This window comes from Limulus polyphemus, unplaced genomic scaffold (assembly GCF_000517525.1).
Source record: "Limulus polyphemus unplaced genomic scaffold, Limulus_polyphemus-2.1.2 Scaffold67, whole genome shotgun sequence".
Classification (NCBI taxonomy): Eukaryota; Metazoa; Arthropoda; class Merostomata; order Xiphosura; family Limulidae; genus Limulus; species Limulus polyphemus.
In genome coordinates, this window is record NW_013665677.1 from 885,970 (window position 1) to 907,986 (window position 22,017).

The 22,017-nt window shown below is 32.7% G+C and overlaps 1 protein-coding gene across 1 annotated transcript; it reads right to left on the reverse strand.

The window, feature by feature from the left end:
- Positions 1-225: 225 nt before the first annotated feature.
- LOC106465380 (sorting nexin-3-like) lies at positions 226-20,214 on the reverse strand. The gene is made up of 4 exons (XM_013925606.2): positions 20,018-20,214; positions 4,800-4,895; positions 1,743-1,867; positions 226-1,214 (listed from the first exon to the last, which is right to left on the reverse strand). Exons 1-4 carry the CDS (start codon positions 20,189-20,191, stop codon positions 1,109-1,111), a joined length of 501 nt encoding a protein of 166 aa, XP_013781060.1. The 5' UTR covers positions 20,192-20,214; the 3' UTR covers positions 226-1,108.
- Positions 20,215-22,017: the final 1,803 nt, after the last annotated feature.

Consider the following 22,017-nt stretch of genomic DNA (forward strand, 5'->3'; position numbering starts at 1 on the left):
TATGGACAGTAAGTCTGATTATTTAAGTACTTACATAGTGTGCCTGCCCATTTCTCATTGCTTCTGATTTTCAGCCTTTAAGTAATGATCTTTAACCATTAACTTGCAACTTTCTTTATTGAAGTAATATTTAATCACTGGTCTTGACCTTACCTCCAGGTAATGACCATGGAATTTGGTAGTTGTCAAATTAACAGGTTGTAAAAAAGAAACCATATTTCAATATAGTATAAGCAAAACTCATGTATAATTTATTTATCTTAGATATTTTGGGTGCAAATGTACACTTTTTTAAGACAATGAGATAAATTCTACCAAACAAATTTCTATTACCTGATACACAGCATTAAAATTCAATTTATTATGCTTTGAGAGCAGGAAAAAAAAGTAAAATATTAAAACTATACTTTACTTTTCTAAAACATACTAACAGCTTCTGTCTTTTCTTCTAAATAAATCCTTCCAAATAAATTTCTATTACCTGACACACAGCATTAAAATCCAACTTATTATGATTTGAGAGAAGAAAAATAAAAGTAAAAATATTAGAAGTATAGTTTTCTAAAAATTACTAACAGCTTCTGTCTTTTCTTCTAAATACAGACTATGCACATGGTTTTATTATACAATAATGGAAATAAATGGGAGGAATATATTAAAGGTCACAGATACAAAACATAACCATAAAATTATATAAACTTTTGTTTGTTGTGAGGACTTGCATTTATTTGTAAACTTTTGTTGTTGTTTTTTAATCCAATTATAAAACTTTAAACAAAATTTACAAAAAAAGCAAGACTAAGAACACGCATGCAAATTATAAACTTTCTAATTCATAGGATCTATTGCCACTGGGCAACCTGTATATATAAATATATATACGTGTGTGAATATGAATAATTCTTGACTTGCACGTTAAGAATTCAAATATTTCTTCAACATTACTTTTGACAGTTGCAAACAATGTTAACAACAACAACTGTAAAGTTAGAAAGCACAGGATGATGAACCAAAGAGGAATTTCCTAACAAGTCATGGATTTGTCCACTTCAGACAAATATGGTGTTATGATTAAATAGACCAGCTAGTTCAATAAGCTGGCTTCCCCTCATGAGTTTCTTATCTTGCCTGGCACGTAATTCCTGTCAATCTCTGGATCCTGAAGAAACATATGTAGACAGCGCTCGTTCTGTGCCAATGGATGACCAGCAACTCTAAAAAAGGACAAAATAAAATAAGCATCCTCTATAAGAGTTCATTTCAAATTCATTTACAGTTTAAATGATGACAATTATAAAACTTGTTAGATATAACAAAAAGAAATTCATTTAAAAGTATTACCATAGTTTTTGCTTCTGCTAATGACAACAAAGAGGTTTTAGCCAAAACATTTGGTTCATGATGATAATTGTATAGATTTGTTAGTTTGACAAATAAAGAAATATTAGCTGATGATATATTATCATAATATTTGGCACAGATGGCAGTGGTACAGCTATTAAAATGTCCTTTCTGGTACTAAACAATAAAGATATATTGCTAAGTGATCTTATCAGATTATTTGTTTAGTAGATGCTGGAACATCCTCATTGTTCTTGTTTAAAAGACAGAAATTTCACTAATGATCTTACTATTTAATTCACTTGAAACTAGGCTGCATCATCATCATTTTTAGCAATGCCATTTTAAAGCAAACTATGCACTTTTCTGCTTAAGGATTTAAAGTTCTTTATAAATCTTACTTGTTTATAAACATTTCAAGTCCTTTTTTCCTTTCTTCAATGAATTCTTCATCAAAGATCCCTTCATCGCCTCTGAATGGAAGTTGCCTTTTCCAAGCTTTGCCTGGTAAAGGTGGAACTACAATCTATATAAGGAATAACATTATTTATCATTTGTTGATATTTACTAAAACTGTCCTAAGCAGTATCTGACTTATCCCACTATTACTCATACACAAATCTACAGTACTTATTCACCATAGTTTGCTATTTACAAACAAAACATGAAAAAAGGATGGTAAACATATGTGCAAGCAAGCAGGTGATGTTGTATTTTAAAGCACATTTTCTAAATCAATTAAAATATTTATTTAAATATTTTACATGTAGAAAGTGGTTTTCCATATCAATGGTTGAAAATTGGGAATACACAAAGTTACTGAGCGATACACTGTTTTTTCTGTTTGTTGACTAGCCTCATATATGTTACTGTTAGAAGGCTTCCATAACAAATGAATAATTCTTTCAAAAACTATTTTCTACAGAACTTTTTTTACTACTCAAGTGTACAGTTTAATTATCATAACACATGGTACTGTGCATATAAGTCTGTTTGATACTAATTCAGGTCTGCCTATGCTAGGATTATGTACCTAATCAAACAAGTCTTTTCATCAATAAAAAAATGTTACATTTTCAGAATTAAAATGAATTTCAAGCAGGTGCTTACCTCTGAAATACTAAAGCCTTTCTTTTTTGAGTTTGAATTCATACTGTTATCAAAACTTGTAACTAAAAATTTCCAAATGTCCTTTATGCATTCATTGCAGAGCATGTTTTGTTGAAAGAATGAGTTCAAACTCAACAAGGAAAGTCTACCTTATCTGAATAGTTCCTTATAAAATTATTTTCTATATCACCTTTGACCATGCACAACATACTAAACATCCATTTTTACAAAAAGATGCTGATATCACACTACATGCTTACTGTTAGTTTTTACTTCCACAAACATCAATTTCGTAACAATACCTTATATTATGAATTCATTTGACACAATTGTTTAGAAGACCATGAGGGAACACAGAAAAAAAAAAGTTGTCAAAAGCAAATCAAATATAAAACTTTCAAATTACTAAACTATATGCAGTATTTTTTACACTCGAGAATTAGCCTGTTACAAATTCATGTCAAGGTAATGAATAAAATATTCCAAAATGTAACTAACACTAAACGAAGTGATAAATGAAAAGAAAGGACACAGAAAATAATCTAACAACAAAAACTTTTGGTTACTGTAATACGGTATTTTCCTGAGAAAGAATATTCACAAAATTTGATATTTCCTGTATGCATGCTTTGCTAGTAAATAGCAAAATATTGTTAATAAGTATTGGGGGTTTGTCTATGAATAATTGTGGGATAGGTCAGATACTGTTAGAGAAGCATATTTTTTGTTAAGCTTTAAATTTTAAATTCTATATTTTTCCTAACAGCATTATATGAATTTTTTTTTATATGTAACTAAATATTATAACTCATATTACTCTAAAAACAAAACACGTTACAGTTTCAGTCTTTAAGAATACATATAATCCCTTTCATTATTTTACTAAATTTAGGTCCAACACATTCACAAAATCCTTCTTAGAAGCAAGTGCAGTACTTGTATTTTACACATTACAAGTATGTAGATAAAATAAGACCAGTTGATTCATCAGGATCACTCATCAGCTATAAAATATTAAAATCCCACTGACCTAACAAGTAGCATTTTTGAAAAAGTCTTCTAACATGTATGTACTGTAGCTTTGAAATTAACATCGCACATCATTTCTGCCAATGAAATATTCCACTTTTATGGATTAAGTTATTATAGTTTAAATAAAATTCAAGAATTAGCTGTTTTTTAAAATATGATTAAGGTGTAGTATACCAATATCAACAAAAATATTCATGATTATATACATGCATCACTTTAAAGTGCCCTCACTCATCAGTCCATTCTCCTCGTAAATGAACATGCTTTACAGAGAGGAAAGTATTAGTTCATGTACATAATGTTAATTATGGCATAAATGCCTTTTGCTAGTGAAGCATGATTATAACAGATTATACTTGTCACAAGACAAAAGAATTTTTAAGCACCACATTCTTTATTTGGTCTCTCAAAATAACAACTAGAATATAAGATTTTTTCTTACTCTTCTCTTCTACATTGTGTTAAAATAAATTTAGAGCCTCATCATATTGTTGCAGTCCATGTCGCCATATCTGGTCATGCTTTATCTAATGACAGTGCATTTTCTAATAACCCTGCTGTGTAGTTTCCATTGTAAAAAAACTCCCTTAAATGGCTTCATGACCAAAGCACACTAGTCTTCCTTGTAGACTTTCAATAATCCATCTAGAATGATGATTTATGAGCACTGATTTCAACAGTCTAATCACACACAAATCCATAGGTGCTGCATCCAGAAAACTGAATGGTATATTTGTATGAATTACCACAAATACCCATTTCATTCTCCAGCTGCCTGAGGTGTGATAGTTGAATGGGAAATAAGACTAGAAGCCTTACCTTCATGAAAGCCAGTAACCTGTTACAAGATACTGCACTTTGTTTACCTCGGCTGGGGTTCAACTTTTGCAGATCTATTTCTGGATGTTCCTAGTGCCCCAAGTTGATACACATTCCTTCGTTTTCCAATGCCATTAAGTATAATGGATATTCCCATCCTGGGAAATTCTAAATCCCCGATATTAACACACATTTATGATCTGAGTTGATGAATATTTTGTTTTAGAAAGGACTGTTACATACACTATGCAAAAGCATTAAATTTTTTGTGGCACCAGACTGCCTTAGAAATGCCAAACAATGTCAAAATGTAGTTTTGATACATTCTGTTCTACTATGATTTTATATTAAATATGGCTGTCACATGACTTGCTGATTTTTATATTCAAATCTGTTTTAATCTAAAGTACTCCTATATAAATATGAATTTAACAAAGCAGAACTTCCATGTATATAGAATTATAAAAGTAAAAACATGAAATTTTATGCATTTTTACCTTGCTGTCTCTCTCTAGTTCATTCCTCAGCCACTCAAAGTCACTATAGCGTCTTCTTACACTTGATTCCTTCATTTTAAAGACAGGCAAATTTGTCTGTGTAACAAAAAGATTCCATAATAAATAATTTTCTTCAACACATTTTGTTAAACATTTATTTTAATCACTCTTAAATCAGTTAAAAATAACAGAAACAAGAAGTTGTTCTACACGTAGTGATATAAATTCACACTTGTTTACCACTGTAAGAAAGATATCTGTAAAAAAAAATAATGATGAATACCATACAGAAGAATTTAGAATAAACCTTACTCTAACTGCGGTTAAACCTTATTCTGTTTGTTTTTCTTTTCTTTTTTATACTACTGAATCAACATTTCTGATACCTTCTTAATACTTTTTTTTAGATGTATTTTTTTTTCTCGAGAAGAGCTAATCCCCCAGGAAAACTTTAGCATCAAAGTAAGCCAATTTTTAATTTCTAACCAAATACTTAATGATGACTTACTACTTTAAAATTATGAAATATAAAAAAAACAACTCAAATCTGATTTGTAAGTACTGTTAAAAATTACTATTAAGTACTGTAAATGATACACATGAAAAAATGAGCTGTTACATCAAACTTCATTCACATTCTTCAGATCTAGTATCTGTTTATAAAGTCAAAAGACAATACACTATATTAATATTTTTACATATCCTTGTTTTCCCCCACCATGTGTGCTTGGCATTAAAAGCATACAATTTTTATTTTAATGAATGTTAGTAATAATTCAAATTTCAATCAATTTTTAAAATTTCTGAAGAAATAAATTATGTGAACTTTGAAACAACACTGATGGCAACGAAAGAAATTAGATCCAGTACAAATACAGATATAAAGTAGTGATATTTTTAAAGTAATAGGATACTAGTAACTTTATATCAGTTGATTCATACTGCAATACAACCTACAAAGAATGAAAAACTGGAGAAGTAGTGTGATACACACTACATTTCTGACCTTGATACTCTTATCACAGGAAAACATCATATTTATTCAAATCTCACTTTGAAAAATAGTTTAAAAGTCTTTCCATAAGTTACAGATTGTGTATGTTGTCATGGTTTTCAGCACAGTGCCCTTAGGTTTTTAACGATCGAAAGCTCTGTGATCTTGTACATTCAAAACACCTTAGTATGGTAGCACATTTTCAGTTCTCAAACCATTTTAATAAGGTGACAAATATCTAATTTCTCAAGTACCTTGATAAAGTGATACATTTAGTTGTTAAGGCACCTTGGTTAAGTGACACATTCAGATCTCATGACATCTTCGATAGGTGATAAATATTCAGTTTTCAAGTGATCTTGTTCAGGTAAAACATTTAAATTCCAAAACACATTAGAAAGACAACAATTTCTGAGCAATAATACTAACTCAATTCCCATAATATTTTGACAAGAAAAATACAGAATCAGGTGTGAAATAATACAAGTTTTCAAACTACTTCGTATGTAAGTTATGATAGCAGATTATTGTAGCAAAACAATGGGCTTGTCTACATAATAATTTTTACAAGTCCATATAAAAGGCTCTAATTGTCTCTAAAAAAGTATATACAGTATATACAAACAATTTCATAAATCTGACAAGTTAATAGATAATGTTGAAAAATATATGACAAGACAAAGTAAAAAATGGTTATATGCTAAGTAAAATCTCATGTCTTCAACAATAATACACATACCACTCTGTAAGAACAAAACTGTTATTACTTTAATTAATTCTATTAAGTACCAAAAATATATGTTAAATCTGCTTTATATTCATAAGGGATAGCTTTGAGGTTTGATTTTTATTTAATAGTTTTAGTTTGATTTAGAGAAGGGGAAAGCCTAGATGGACCAATAGGTCCCTTGTTGTCCCTAAAAATTATATTATATTATGAAATGTTAATTTATACTCTCAACATACAGAAACTTGGGGAGAACTTTTTGTGTACAATGAACAATTAGTTTGTGAAAAGGATGAAGTATCTATATATGTAAGTAGAAAAAACCTTGAATCTTCAATTAAATATATAGTTGTACTGGCTATAATTAACTGTGTATTATATTCTCTTCACTCACCCTATATGTATATAAGCTTGATCAGGGTCAAATTGCATGTCACAACCTACTTTTGAGTTACCCTCAAAATTTAATTAAACTACTTTATTACCAATGTATGTCAATCAGCTTAGCATCAAAAATGTAGTTTTTATTAACTAAGTTTTAATTTCTTAGCTTCACAAGGAAATATTCAAATAAGTCCTCAATCTTCACTTCTATGTCACCCAATGCACTTGACATTTGACTTTTTGTTTATAGACTTTCTTTCCTTATTTGGATTTCAATGTTCAACTTATCACAAACACACATACACATATTATAGAGCCAGAATATAACATTTTAATAGCTGATCTTCTTGTTTTATTGAGATATCACTATTTGTTCCACCCATATGACATGTCCTTCCCATCCATTTCTATCACTCAAGACATGTCTATAATTCTCTCCAAAGTTGCTATTGGACATGTTTATAGCCAACAGAAAGAACATTATTTCTTTAAAGATTCACTATAAGTTTAGTTCATTTAAGTGGCCAAGTAGACAGTTAAGCTTGAGATTCACTGTGTGCAATCATTGTCATTTAGCTCCAAGTAGCTAACAGAAATTTTTAACCTATATATAGTTTAGTTAGAAAGCCAGTTAAATTATAGTAGTTATGACTGATATATTTTTGGGCTCTAAAATGCATATTTGAAAGCAACATGAATTATTTTGTAAACAACCAACACAGTATGAAAAAAGTACTTTTCAAAACCTGTTCCCATGTAAAAATAGGGCCACAACACTGAAATAAGTCCAAAAGTTCTTGTTTTTTTATTTATATTTTTATTTATTGTTATATTTTTTAAATAAACTAGTTGAAATGTAAAAATTAAAAACTTATTAGATTAGATAACAAAAGTTAAATGTGGAATTCATGTGATTTGAGGTCAAATGGTGCTAACTTGATCCATTTGTTTACCCTAAACTTTATTGCTATGGTCTATTGTCTATTTTCACATACTGTGAGAGACTAAAGGCACTGCAAAGCAATAAAAATAAAATGAAGCAGATGTGTAAAGGTTAGAAGCTGAGGCCATTAAGATACATAATTGTAATTGTCTGTTATAATTTCCAGTCATTCTAGAAGAAAAAAAAAAGAGAGAGGTATTTTTGATTTTATTTCATATTCTTAAACTTTTCATTTCACTATATATTGATGATTTTAATATAGTTAGTGTTAAGGTAGAGAAATACAAGAGAAAGTTTTACTGAAAAAGTCTTTTGATATTCACTTAGGAAGTTCTAGAGGTTATACAATTGAAATAGGGAAACTGTAAGATGAAATTTAACATTTTCCCACACTGAAAATGTATTTTCAGCAGATACTTACCTCCTCTCACAAATAGCTTTTCTTGATTTATACTACCTTCTATATGCACAAATATTTTCTCAACACTAGCCTTGATACTCTCACCTACCCTCACATGTATTCATGTGAAGCATGTGCATGCTCTCATGCAAACGATCATGCCACAACCCTCCACCAATAGGAGTGCGACACAATTCCTATCGTCACTAGCACCCTCTCTTCCGTGTGGCCTGTAATCACTTTGAAACTGGGCAGTACATTCAAAACCTACACCAGAAGTGGGAAGGTCAGAGAGTAAGTGTGAGTAAAAATGTGTGTGTATATATATATATATATATATATACGCACGCACACACACACACACACACATACATAGTAATATCGTTATTGGTCCCGGTTGTCAACTTATTGTCATAACAGATAATGTCTGTAGTGATAGCACCTAAATGCATTGGGGATATCCCATCTATCAGACAAAATCCAAACATCGATGTCAATCTAGTAAGCCATCATGGAAAATAAAAAATAAATAAAACAAATAAGGGTACGAAGCTGAGTGCTTACACCCACAACATCTCAACTTCTACTGCCTTTCACTGTCTAAAGCCAGTGGTGAGAAGGCAGTTACACTTAAATTTCTTAAAGTAGAAATGAATTGAAATAAAGCCACCCTAATATTTCTACTAATTAAACTCCCAACCTTCAACTTTACAAAAAGATATTAAATAGGACTATAAAATATTGAATAGAACTATATAGAACTATACACCCTACATTAAAAGTTCTTATATAGTTCTAACTCCCAACCACCTCCCTTTCTCCTGAAGATTTATTCAAGTAAAAACACGGAAATGCCGAGACAAGCCCAGCTACTTGAAGTTAGTCTTTTCATCCCAGTTATACAGAATAAAATTACTTGAAAAATTACTATTAGCTACTTATAAGCTAAAGTAACTAACTCCCTCTTTATTTTATTTATTTTTTATAAGATATTTTCCTGAATTGATAGTTTAGTTTCTAAAGTATTTTTGTATTTATTAAAAGATAAAGTAAGGTATTTCTTTAATTGTCTGTCTTTATAACCATTATCTTTCAGTTTATTTTTGAATAATAAATTATTATCCATAAAAAATTAGTTACTATAGACTATGAAAAACTGTTTGAGTTGAGATATAATAATACCTTTCAACTTCATACACAGAATAACACTATTAGTTGTGGGTAGACCAAGAACTGGAAAATACAAGTTCCCTTCTTTTATCAAAAATAGCCAACCTCATTGTACCTTCTATAAAAGTAATGTCCAAATCTAAATAATTAGCATGGACCTCAGTATTATCATTACTTTTTTCTATTGTAAGTTCTGTTGTATATATTAGGTTTGGTGCAAAATTCATATTATTTATAGATATTAAACCATCTTTGTAACAGAGAGTGTAAATGTATAAGTTAGGATTTAAAGTCTGCTTCATAAATGAGCTTTCATAAAAGAACAGATACAGATTGGTCATATTTGAAAGGAAGTTTGTTCCCATTGGAATACCCACCGTTTGCTTATATACTTGTTCTTTAAAAACAATATAACTCTTATAAATACAGAAATGGAGTACAATTTTACATTGAATTCTAGTAAATTTAAATTTGGGTATAGTTATTTCATTATATAAAGTTATCAAACAAATAACTGAAAACCATGATTAAATCTTTTAGGTGTATTTTAGTATACAATATAGTAAGGTCCTATGTAAAAATAGAGCTGGTAGTTTTTGAAGAATTTAAATTATTTAAACATTCAAAAACTGGAACATTATTTTTAATAATCCAAAAATAAATATTCTGATTATTTGAAAATGTATTTTTATTTTTTCAAACAAGACATCTAGAATATTGTTAAGTACTACGGAAACAGATTTAATGACTGTATTTAAAGATTTAGTAATAAATCTGAATTTCACAGGATTTTTATATAATTTTGGAATTGCATATAAAAATTGTAAATTTGCATAAGAATAATCTGCATGGATATTCCATTTTTAATTGCCTTAAATTAGTAATAACATTATTTTTCTTTAAAGTACTTTTAGTAAAATATACAGAAAATACATTTCAGTATAAGAAAATGTTAGCTTCCAATACAATATCTTACCTCCACTCACAAATAGCTAAAACCTCACAGTGCGTTGGTGGAGGGCACAGTGAAAAAATGATACCCATTTAGAAAGCATCCAAAGACCATGTGAAAATTTTGTCGCAATAAAGCAGAAACAATGGTAGGACCTCCCCATCTTAATGATGTGTTCACATCCAATCTGACCATCACCACATCCACTGATAACTGATATCCAGGATATGGTAGGAAGGTGAACAGCAAAGTGGAAGTGCATCTCTAGTCCATCATCAAACAGCATTGGGAATATATTGTCCCATTCACAGTATGGGGAGGGTACCTGGCCACACATGTGTGAAGTTAAGGGACCCCAAGGCATAGGGTTGCTAGGGCATGTCGAAATATAAATGGGAGATTGACCTCAACCAACACTAGGCAAACCGTAATAGTGATATCCAGCCCATGGTAGAAAGCAGGTCCTCTACCTCTCACATCTGATACTGGAACTGGTAAAGAAGATGAACCTCCATACCATGGATTCGCATCATCATGTGTGCAAATCCACCATAACCACCACTATATTTGCCAGGAACCAACATCTGGGTCACAGTAGGCAGGAGGGTGCCTCAGTCATATGGAAAACTGCATGTTAGCAGAATCCATCATCCAACACCCGGTGGAATCTGAATTGTACATCAGGTCTGCAGTAGGATGTGCATCAATGCCATCTACACTGGCAGAACACCACTGCCCTACTCTCCACTCAAGATGAAGCCCCCCATGATCCACCATCCCAGTGGCTAGGAACTGGTAAGTGGCAAGGACTTCCACACTCTACTAGATGAATCAGATAAACAGCATGTTGGAGAGTCCAGAGGAATGATGCACTGGAGGCAGTGAAATGGGTGAACATGATACCATAATTTAAAAAGCAGGCCAATCCTATGACCCACAATACATGGACCATCTGGGATGGGCAGTAATACCTGTATGCTTTACTTATGTTAATCCATGAGTGTACAGTACAGGACGAACATCTTTCTGAAGCAAATTACTGCTATGCATACTTACAAGTGGTCTTGTGAAACACCTCACCTCAACTGTGGGCATATATGACACACAGTGCAGATTTAAAAATAACTATACCTGGTCAGGCAACATTCACCACAAAGCGGTATCCTAAGACATGAAAAAGGCCCCTGCATACAAAAACAAGCACTTACCTACACATAGAGAAATCATGGAGCTCAAAATGGCAATGAGAGAAAGATAAAAATCAGTAGAACAGGAAAAGGCCAGGTGGTTAAGATAATGAAGAGTGGCTGTATGACGAGTGGTCCATATACTGTCATGAATGACGTCCTCCAACGGATGATGGTAATGAGCAGCCAAGGAAAAGGAAAGGTGACATATATGATATGAAGAGTATAAAAAAAAAAGATGACAAACATCTGATGAAAGGGAAAAATACACAAGGCAAATCTAACACATAAAGGTAGTAGGAGAAATGTAAATGGGACAAGAAAGGATACGAAGGAATAAACAAGTGGGTATGAGAAAACAGAAGAAATCAGTGCACACCACGTAACAGCAGAGAACCCTAACCATGCAGAGGAAATGACTAAGGTCAGACAGTCATAAAGGTGTGATAAGGAAGGAAGGGAGATGGAAGAGTTGGAAAAACAGACAATATATAAAAACAGCAAAATAACGTGTAGTGGACTAGTAAACACAACAATGGACCACGCCCATATGCCAACAGGAGGAGGAAAAAAAGTCTTGAAGGAGAGGTGATAGAAGTAACAGGTGGACAATGGTTTAAAGGGAGGAAGGGTATGAGCATGGAGGGCTACATTGAGGTTCCAATCTGAGAGAGAGGCAGGGTGAGGGGGATGGGTGGGGTGGAGAAAAAGAAACAAAAAGGAATTTACAGGTGAATGAAAGACACGGGCATATCGCTGAAAACTCAACATGGCTGACAAGGCAGTGAGATAGCCCAAGACTGAGGAGATTGAGAGGCTCCTGCTGAAAAGCCAGTTAAGAAATGGGAAAACAAGAATGCCACGCATTGAAAAAATCCAGCCCACCTGGCCAGGACCAGACAAAAGTCACGCATGAAGTCGGAGTGTGGGAATGAAAATATGATGCATGCAGGAGTAGGGCTGATATAAAAGGGTTGGGAAAAGAGGGAGCAGAAGAGAAGGTGACTCCACTTACAGGTCCAATCCTGACTGAGGGCACCCCGAAAATAACAAGCTATCAAAAGAATATGAAAACTGTTGGCCCAGTGTCAAAAAACATGGATATCTCAAGCAACAGTACCTTTGCCTGGAGATGTATCAGATCACAGTCGAGATGATGGAAAGAACCCTCACCAACAGGCCCTGAAGAGCCAGAGGAAATTGAACTAATGTCCTTCAAACTGTGAGGATAAGGAGAGAGGACTCTGATAGAGTCCACCACCCTGAGACCTTCCAATTATTCAGATAAGCATTCCAAACAGAAAGAGGGTCATCTGTAAAGAGGTAACATTCCAGATGAGGAGAAAAAGAACACCCATAGTGGTGTTAGCTCAATTCAACTACCAGGTGAAGTTGGTCTTTAAGGAAGGAGGAGAGGGGCATCCAAAGGATCCCAAACAAGGCTCCACTGGTCTAGCAAAGCCAACTGAAGAGGATGCATGTGAGCACGACAAAGAAGGATGAAGGCTTCCATTAAAGCCCATATCCCCAAAAGAGATAGAACCTCTAGTGCAATGGGAGAAGGAGAGGAGGATAGGTTGAGAACCAGTAGCTCCATAAACCAGAAATGAAGGGGAGAAGGTTGGGCCCAATGATGAGAGAATTGAACAATACACCACAAAGAATGAAGTATTGCATGGGGGTGAGGAAAGATTTCTCCACCCCACCAACCAACCAAGTCGAGCAGCTTCTCATAGGAGAAACTGAGTATAAAGGGCAAAAGTAGCCTGCAAGGGAGCTTGAATTAGCCATTAATCCATGTAACAGAGGAAACAAATGTCACAGGAAGGATGAAGATGGGCAAATGCACTTATCACCTGATAAAAAACATAGGGTGCCAAGGCAATCCCGAATGGAAAGGCCTGAAACTGAAAAACATAAAACAATGGTAAAATCAGGATACAGGGCAGATGAGAAAGTAAAGGGAGACCACCTAACCATCTATCATCATATTCCGTAGACCAAGAAGTGGTTCAGAGCTGATAGCTCTATGAAAGGGCCCCAATTCACAGACTTCTTGTGGACAACAAACAGATGAGAATAAAAACCCAGACAAGAGGAAATCCCTGGTTAATGGTACACTCGTGAAGCAGGTCCATTACCACCACTGAAAGACACTGGCAGTAAACAGGATCCCAAGTAGGAGGGAAGAAAATTGGAATGTGGGACAACATAGGAGGAGAACCGAAACAGAGGACCAGTCCCTCTCAGGCAACCTGCAAAATCAAAGGGTCCATGGTGAAGGGCTACCAGATATGGGCAAAGTGGAGGGGCCCAGCTTCCATAGATTCTAAACCTACTACATAGTCTCAGAGACCGTCAGGTTGCCCCCAGAAGGGTGCCACAAGCATTGACAGTGTACCACAGGAATTCAAGAGGTTGGAACCTGAAAGGAGAGGAAGTAGGAGGGTGAGATACAGGAACAGGAGGGAGTTGGGACAAACAGGAGGCATAAGAGGAAAGGAAGGTATGTAACCATGCCAACTCAACTCTGGTAACTAAAACTCTGAGAATGCCCCCAAAAAAACCCTGGTACAGAAAAGGGGCCATGCTTAAATCACACAATGAGAAGGGAGGCAAACATACCAGTGACAAAAAGGGGACCCAGACCCCAAAAAAGGTCCAATCCACAGAGGAGCCATGTCACCAAGAAAAGGTTGGACGAGGAGAGGCATGCCACAGTGGAAAACAGGAACACTAAGGCTCAGAAAAAAAGTGATTGAAGTATTGGAGTCCACACCCCAAAAGGGATAAGCAAGAGGAAAAGGTGTGAGTCTGAGTAGAGAAATTTAGAATGGTAATATGCCAAAGCATGGTCTACCAGAGTACAAAGGCATACTGACCCACTGAACGTAACTAGTCACTAAAATGATTTGCATGAATCCCAAAATCCAGTGAGGAAGTTAAAACACTAAATACTAGCCCATTGGCCCAACACTGAGATGGGCAGGTAAAGAATCAAAGGGTAAAATACAACATACCTGAATTATTAAGCCGACAAAGGGAGAAGAAGCCTGGGCACCTCCATCAATATGCAAAAGCAACAGTGAGGCATAAGCAGGGGGAGGGAATAAGCTGTCCAAATACACATCCTTATGTTCCGGCATACTGTAACATGGTAATAGAGGACAATCATCTGGTAACTCAGAAGACTGCATAAAGGTAGCCAACACCTTTTAAGCAACTTCATAGAACTCATAATCACTCAATTCTCAGGGTGAATACCCTCCACTACAGTCATCTTTTTAATTTATGTATATAAGCAAACAATAAACCTTAATTCTTCTTCCTAAACAAATGCTCAAATTCTTTATCTCCATATTGAACAATAAAAAATTCAAGATTAATATGAGACTACTTAATTACTATTAGTAGCATTACACAGGTATATTTTAGTATCAAGATAATTCTAGGGATTTATTCCACGAAACAAATAAATGGACCTTTCAATTTCTCAAGCTTGTTACTTTGAGAAGCACAATGCTTGTAACAGTTAAGCAGGGTAAAAGTACAATAAACTGTAACACAGTCACCAATTAACAAGTATCAACAATTAGAATGACTTCTAACAAATTTCATATTCAATAATAATAACAATATATATACACACACACACATCATGATAATATAAACATCACAACAATCAACCTCTGCCACAATCAGCACTGTCTGATCCCAAGCAAGAAATTACCATCATATAACAGTAACTAGGAAACAGCTCCACTTACCAAAGATGAGGAAAAATTGATGAAGAAAAGCATCAAAAAGAATACAAGCAAGTTACCATCAGAGTCCACAATGTGCATACCTATTCAAATCCTGCATAACATTTGAAGGGTTTGAGTCTTGAGGAGTTTAATTTAGTATGTGACATCACTATAGTCTACATCAATTTCATATGTCATAATGATCATCAAAGTGTTCTTGCATGTTTGATTAAAGCATGAAACAGATCATGTGATTGAAAAGTTATGTGAGCTTCAACTGATGCAAAAATCCCAAAGGTAGCCCTACCAAAGTATTCATCCAATAAAGGTAGTTACTGAAAGTAATAAACCAAGAAGGTTAGGAACAGTGTCAAGAAAGAGGGCAGTGAGAAACAAATACGAACATTATGATGAAGAAGCAGTCTTAGAATCCATTTGACTGAACTAAGATGTTGTTTTATCAAGTACTAACTTTTTACAGATAATTCAAAGTTTTAGTATAAGAAGAAAAAAGAACATCTAAAAATCTAGTTGTTTTATTGTGTTTATTATTGAACTTAAAAGTACACTATATTATCTAACCTATATAAAAGCCAATGTGTATCACGCTGGATTTCTCAAAATAGGAGGAGTCATAAAAGCTAAAATACATTTATCCAGATAGAATAGTTTGATCACTCTCTGCTCATTAGGATTTTAGGGATGAGGTGCAAGGGGAGGAGGTGCCATTAAATCTTAAACGTGTAGTGAGTGTTGATATAATAAGCCTAAAGTAAAGATGTTGTGTGGGATCACCTAGCCTAGAGCCCAGTGCATAAAATTTATCATGAAAGTAAAAATTAAGAAATCAACAAATGTTTTTCCAAGTTTAGTTACCTATACATTTCATTTTTTATTTTTAGTACATAGACTGACAACATATTAGGTTATACTTTTGTTGTTAAGCAACATCACAGAAAAACCAATGTTGGAATGTAGTGTTATCAAAATGCACTGGCTATTCTATATATTAGAAGCTGTTAATCTAACTGATTTTTACCAATAACTACTCTATGAATATGCCACAAATTCATTTCATAAATGATCTTAATTTTGATTGGCTCACAAAGGAATTTACCAATATTTGACTGCCTTGACTGCACTTTTCTGCCTCATTGTTGGTCAAGGTTAGAGTATACTATGGGTTGGGGGTGGTAGTACTTGCCCTGTTATTTTTGATGGGCTATATGCTAGTAAGTACATACAAAGATACTTATTTTAATGAATTAGGAAATTTTAAGATATCTACTGCACCTTGACCCAGGACTTTCACTTCTAAGGCCAGTGTTCTATCAATTAAGTTACTATAACTCAAGATGAAAACAAATAACCCCAAACCTGATCATTACAATATCCCCATCCAACTCAAACAAGGCCAAGTATTGAGCACCCTTCAATCACAAACAAACAACAACATAAAACAGTAGTACTAAAGTCAGTAGTAGTATGGGCAAATTTAAGACACCATTGTATTTATGTCTATATAATTGAATACAAACTAACTCTGCACTGATAAACTGTACGAAACCTACATTCTTGATAACTCTGCAATGTACCTAAACACATGGCACATTATTGATGTTTATTATCAAAAGGATTGGCAAGCGATGCTCAGAGAATTAAAATCCAGTTAGTCTTACTCTCTAGTGGTAGAGTTTCTAAAAAGCCTGACTAAAGAAGCTTTACAAAATAATTTCATGAAATAAGATACACAGAAGAGAAAACCAATACGTATTCACTAAAGGTAAACCTTGCCTTACTAATCTGTTAAATGTTTTTGAAGCTACTTTTACCTAAATAATAGAAAGGGTTCAACTTGGTAAAATTAGCATGTTAAAGGTTATTGATAAGGTGACAGACAGAAAGTTAGCTAAAAAAATAAAGTCAGTAGTAGTATGGGCAAATTTAAGACACCATTGTATTTATGTCTATATATCTGAATACAAACTAACTCTGCACTGATAAAATGTATGAAACCTACATTCTTGATAACTCTGCAATGTACCTAAACACATGGCACATTTGTATTTATGGATATAACTTAGCAGTTTATAACTATGTAATTAAATCCATATCTAATGATGTGTCAGATTAGTTCTTATTAATAGTACCAAGAAAATTTCTCACAACAACTTGTAGATTATAAGATACTTAACTTTTTCCTTTTTTTTCTTCTCTTATCTTTCCTTCTTTCTCCACCTTTTTTCCTTTTATTATTCTTCTGTTTATGTTAATACATCTGCTCTTGTACATATATTTTGTATCATCAACTATTCCAATTAACTCATTACTATGATTTCCTACTGTAGTTCAGTATTTATTCTAGAAAAGACTTAGGCCTAGTTTAAACTTAAAGTAGGCCTAATGATCATTTAGTTTTACTAACCTGTGTGGGAAAATTACAATTTTTGATAAGAGTTTGTAGACTATCGTGAAGAAATTGCAGTTACATCTTTTTTCTATCCTTTTTTTATAATGTAAGGAAGAGAAGATTATAGATTTAACATAAAGAACTGGAGATAAACAACTACTACTCATCGCTACTCGACATTAAAAGTAAAGATGCAACTATAGTAGCAATAAAAAAATTAACTAAGCTTAGCCTAGTAATAGTATTTTAGTACAAAATTATACATATGCAAAAAGCAAATTAATCCAAGTTATCTATTTTATTCTTGAAATTAATTGAAATATTTATCAGGAATCATGAGAATATTAACTTGAGCCCTAAAACATCAAGAAATTCTAAGAGCATATTTTTCACATGTCTACCAATAAAACTGGATCACCATCAATACTGGTCTGCCTGAAGAATCATCACTAGAGCTAAGTGATAAAATTGGATATAATCCATTACCTATTATTATTGATTACATCAAATAGTATCACATAAAATAATCAATTAATCAAAATTATGATTAAGTTAATTAATGTAACTGAAATAATCAACTAGTTTTTGATTATTCCAACTATCCATTAATCAAAATTATGATTAAATTGATTAATATTATAAAAATAATCAAAATAAGTGTTTCCAATTATCTAGTAATCAAAATATTATCATTGTGATTTTTCCTTATTATTTTTTATCAATAGAAATGGCAAAAGAAAAATTCACTCTCCAAAAGTACTTGAATAATTGAGTCTTTTCTAATACCAACTTTTTTCCCTGTTTGGCCCTCGGTGCTTTAGAATATCATGAGAGAATTAAATAGCAATAGTACTAAATTGTCTTTTTAAGTGGTTATGTTCTATTGCATTTGAATGTATTAACACTGGGATATTTTATTTCAAAACTAAACAGAATTTGGAATTGAAAACTTTTGTGACACCTAAACAATGCTAAGACAAGTTGTGAAGCTGTGTAATTTGTAACACAAGTTTACTGTGTAAAGACATTGTAGTGGCACTGCTTCAGTATTATTACAGTTTAGTCTATTATCGTATTTTTCGGAACATAAGACACACACTTATCTTGATGACAAAGTTTTTGGGAAAAAAAAGCTACAGTTGCACTTGAAAGATTTTTATTGAACAAAAATTCAATTTGATACTTTAAAAATTAGTATATATTGTTCTAAACACAAAAGAGCTCAAACCATCAAAATAAGAAAATACTGCAAAATACTGTTTACTGTTATTTAGTTTGGTTTAAAACCAACAAAATCTTCATTGCTTTCACTGTAATTTTTTTTTTATTATTATTTAGGGAGCATTATAAATAGTTATGTTTTTAAAAGAAAAAAAAATACTATTGTTATAAATAACACATTCAATTGAACTAAACTATGCATGCCTATTTAAATATATTTACACATGGCTTGTGTATATCGTATATGTACATATATATTATTCATACCTTTGGTGTGTAGGACACAAACAGATTTTGACATTAAATTTTGGGGTAAAAATTGTGTCATATACACCGAAAAATACGGTAGTATATATTAGAAAAATTGTTTTGGAGCATTTTATGAAAATAAACGTTCTAAGATTGTGCAATTCTGCTAAAATTCTGCTTTACAGTGAGTATTCATTTAATACCCCAGGCAAAAAAAAATTTGGAAAACTATTATGAATGATTTTGTAAAATTTAAAAAAATCCTGAAACTAAAGCAAGACATAAAAATGAGACTTAACCCTCCTCCACTACCATAATACCCAAATGATTTTATTGCAAATTGATTTATTTTGTAGCTATTCATTGTGTCTTTCAGAAAAAAGAAATACCATTTGTATAAATCTACAAACTTTCTTTGGATTTTTGGTGTTAGAAGAGAAATGGATATTTTTCAGACGAGTTGGGATATGACAGTACCCTACTTCAACGTCGAATTTGAAGCCTTTTCGAAAACCCATCTTAAGACTTACAGATTTGATATCAGCTGGCAATTTTACGTAAGAAAAATACAGTCAAGCTTTTGGTCAGAGTCGGTAGATTAAATCTCGGTATCTCCGGGTCTATTACACTCATACTACAATTTGTATAAACAGCAAAAATACTAATGTTAGACAAACCTTACCGCTAAAACCCACCTAAACAAACAGCAGGAAGGGTGGGCGCCCTACAACTGGACTAGCATTGTTACTATATTACTATTAGGCCTAAAGGCATAATATTAAATTAACGGTTAACTTGAGCAAGAGGTAAAAACACACGGTATTGAAAAACTTACCCTCATTCTAACTTCGTAGTCAGTATACCGTTTCCGTGCAACACCATGTGTAATTGGATTGAGAACATCAATTTCTAAAAAATTTGCCGGAGCGGCGTATGCATCATCTAATGTTTGTTTCTTAGGTTGAAGTCGACGAGTTGCATCTTGCGGAGGTTTCTCTTCCGTTGCCATGTTTGTATATAACAGACTTATCACCTACCGGTTGAGTAACCTTAAAGATTGTAAAGTAAATATTGCTGGGAACTTTATGGCCTATATTTCTTGCACAAAGAGCTTGATGTTTACATAATTAGTGTGATTTTTTTAATACGTTATAAATTATGTGATTTTGCCTGTAGTTGTTTCCGATGTTAAATTATCACCCAGTATATTTCTAATGATATAAATCTAATCCGCAACCTTATTTGTATATTAAATCTGTTGAGTCGCAACAACTAAAACATTTTTCTTAGATTTCTGTACGATTTCTCAAAGTGAAATAAAATGACATCGAATCTCATTTAAGAAAAATAATATAAATTGGAGGACATATTTTGTCGTTGCAAATCACACAGTTTTCTATCAGCCTAATGTTACTGGTAATTAAAAAACGAATTAAAAACTATCAAATATGTAAAATTCAATGTAGTGCTATTGCCATCTACTGACAATTTTGTGAAAGTTTAACATGTTACTCATTAACAACCCCCCCCCAACCCCCCGGTGGTTCAGTGGCAAGTCTGAGAGCTTATGACGCTAAATATCGGGATTCGATATTTGCAGTTGGCAGAGCACAAATAACCCTTTGAGTAGTTTTGTGCTTAAAAATAAATAAACAAACCAAAATACCGAGAAAAAAAAAGAATAATGAAACATAAATTAATTCGAGTTGAATCGTATCAAAGTTGTTTCGTTTGTTACACATTAATATTTGAGAGAAACAAATTTCCACATAATCTCCACGTGAACAGACGATCTGAATGTTTTATATTAGGTTCACGAAAAACACCTCTGACCGTTTATTATAGTGACTAGTGGAGTGACCAAAGTATCATCCATAATAATATAAGAAGAAGAACAACAAAAATTCTTTAATAGTGTTGTTTTGGATAAAAGTGAAGAAAGAAATATTTTTTTATAGAAGGCATATTTGTGACTTAATATCTGATAATTTTATAGACAGCCATCAAAACCTGTTAGCGAGCTTAAGAAATATTAATTTCACACAGTATGATTTTCAAAGGCAATTATATTTTAAGTAAATATTTTTAAATTAAATTATTATGCAACAGAGCCGGTTAAATGCACCAGTTTTACGGGGCTACCAAATGGCTGTTACATTTTTGATCTTGCAAGCGTATGAAAATTGTTACGGAAGGTTTTCGTTATAAACATTTAAAACGAAAGTGACGTCATCATTCCTCATCAGTCTGTGTGCTTAACTGCAAGATTCGTGTTTTTCTATATGTATTTCAAATGATATAATCTATCAGCAATTCGCGAATGGAATTTTTCCATACCGTTATAATATAATTAATTCTTACGTTAACAAAGTAATTACTTAATCTGCCAGTTTATCCCAACCTGTTTTCTGTTTACCTTATTTCAGGATTGAGTAATAACTCAGATGGCGATAAAGGATCCTTGTTGATTTGAGTTTCACGAAATAGTTTAGTCCGGTTTATTATATTGTTGAATAAATGGTAGAATTTGTAGTTGCTTGAAGTGTATTAGGATTAGTAAGAACTAGACGTATACTAACAAGTATCTCAAGTTTCAAGTTATAGTGCTCACCAGGTGTTCAGAACAGGGAGAAAAACATGGAAAGAAAGAAGAACTTAAGGGTTTTACGATAATCAATATCAAAGCATGTTAAGAGTTGATACATTGAAAATGTTGTAATTGAAAGAACTGCTAATTTCACTTTCACATAATTAGAAAGAGTACATTTTTATCTTGTATATTCAAATATATTTTCAACACTGTTTTGTGCATGTGCTGTGCATGTAGTTAACAGG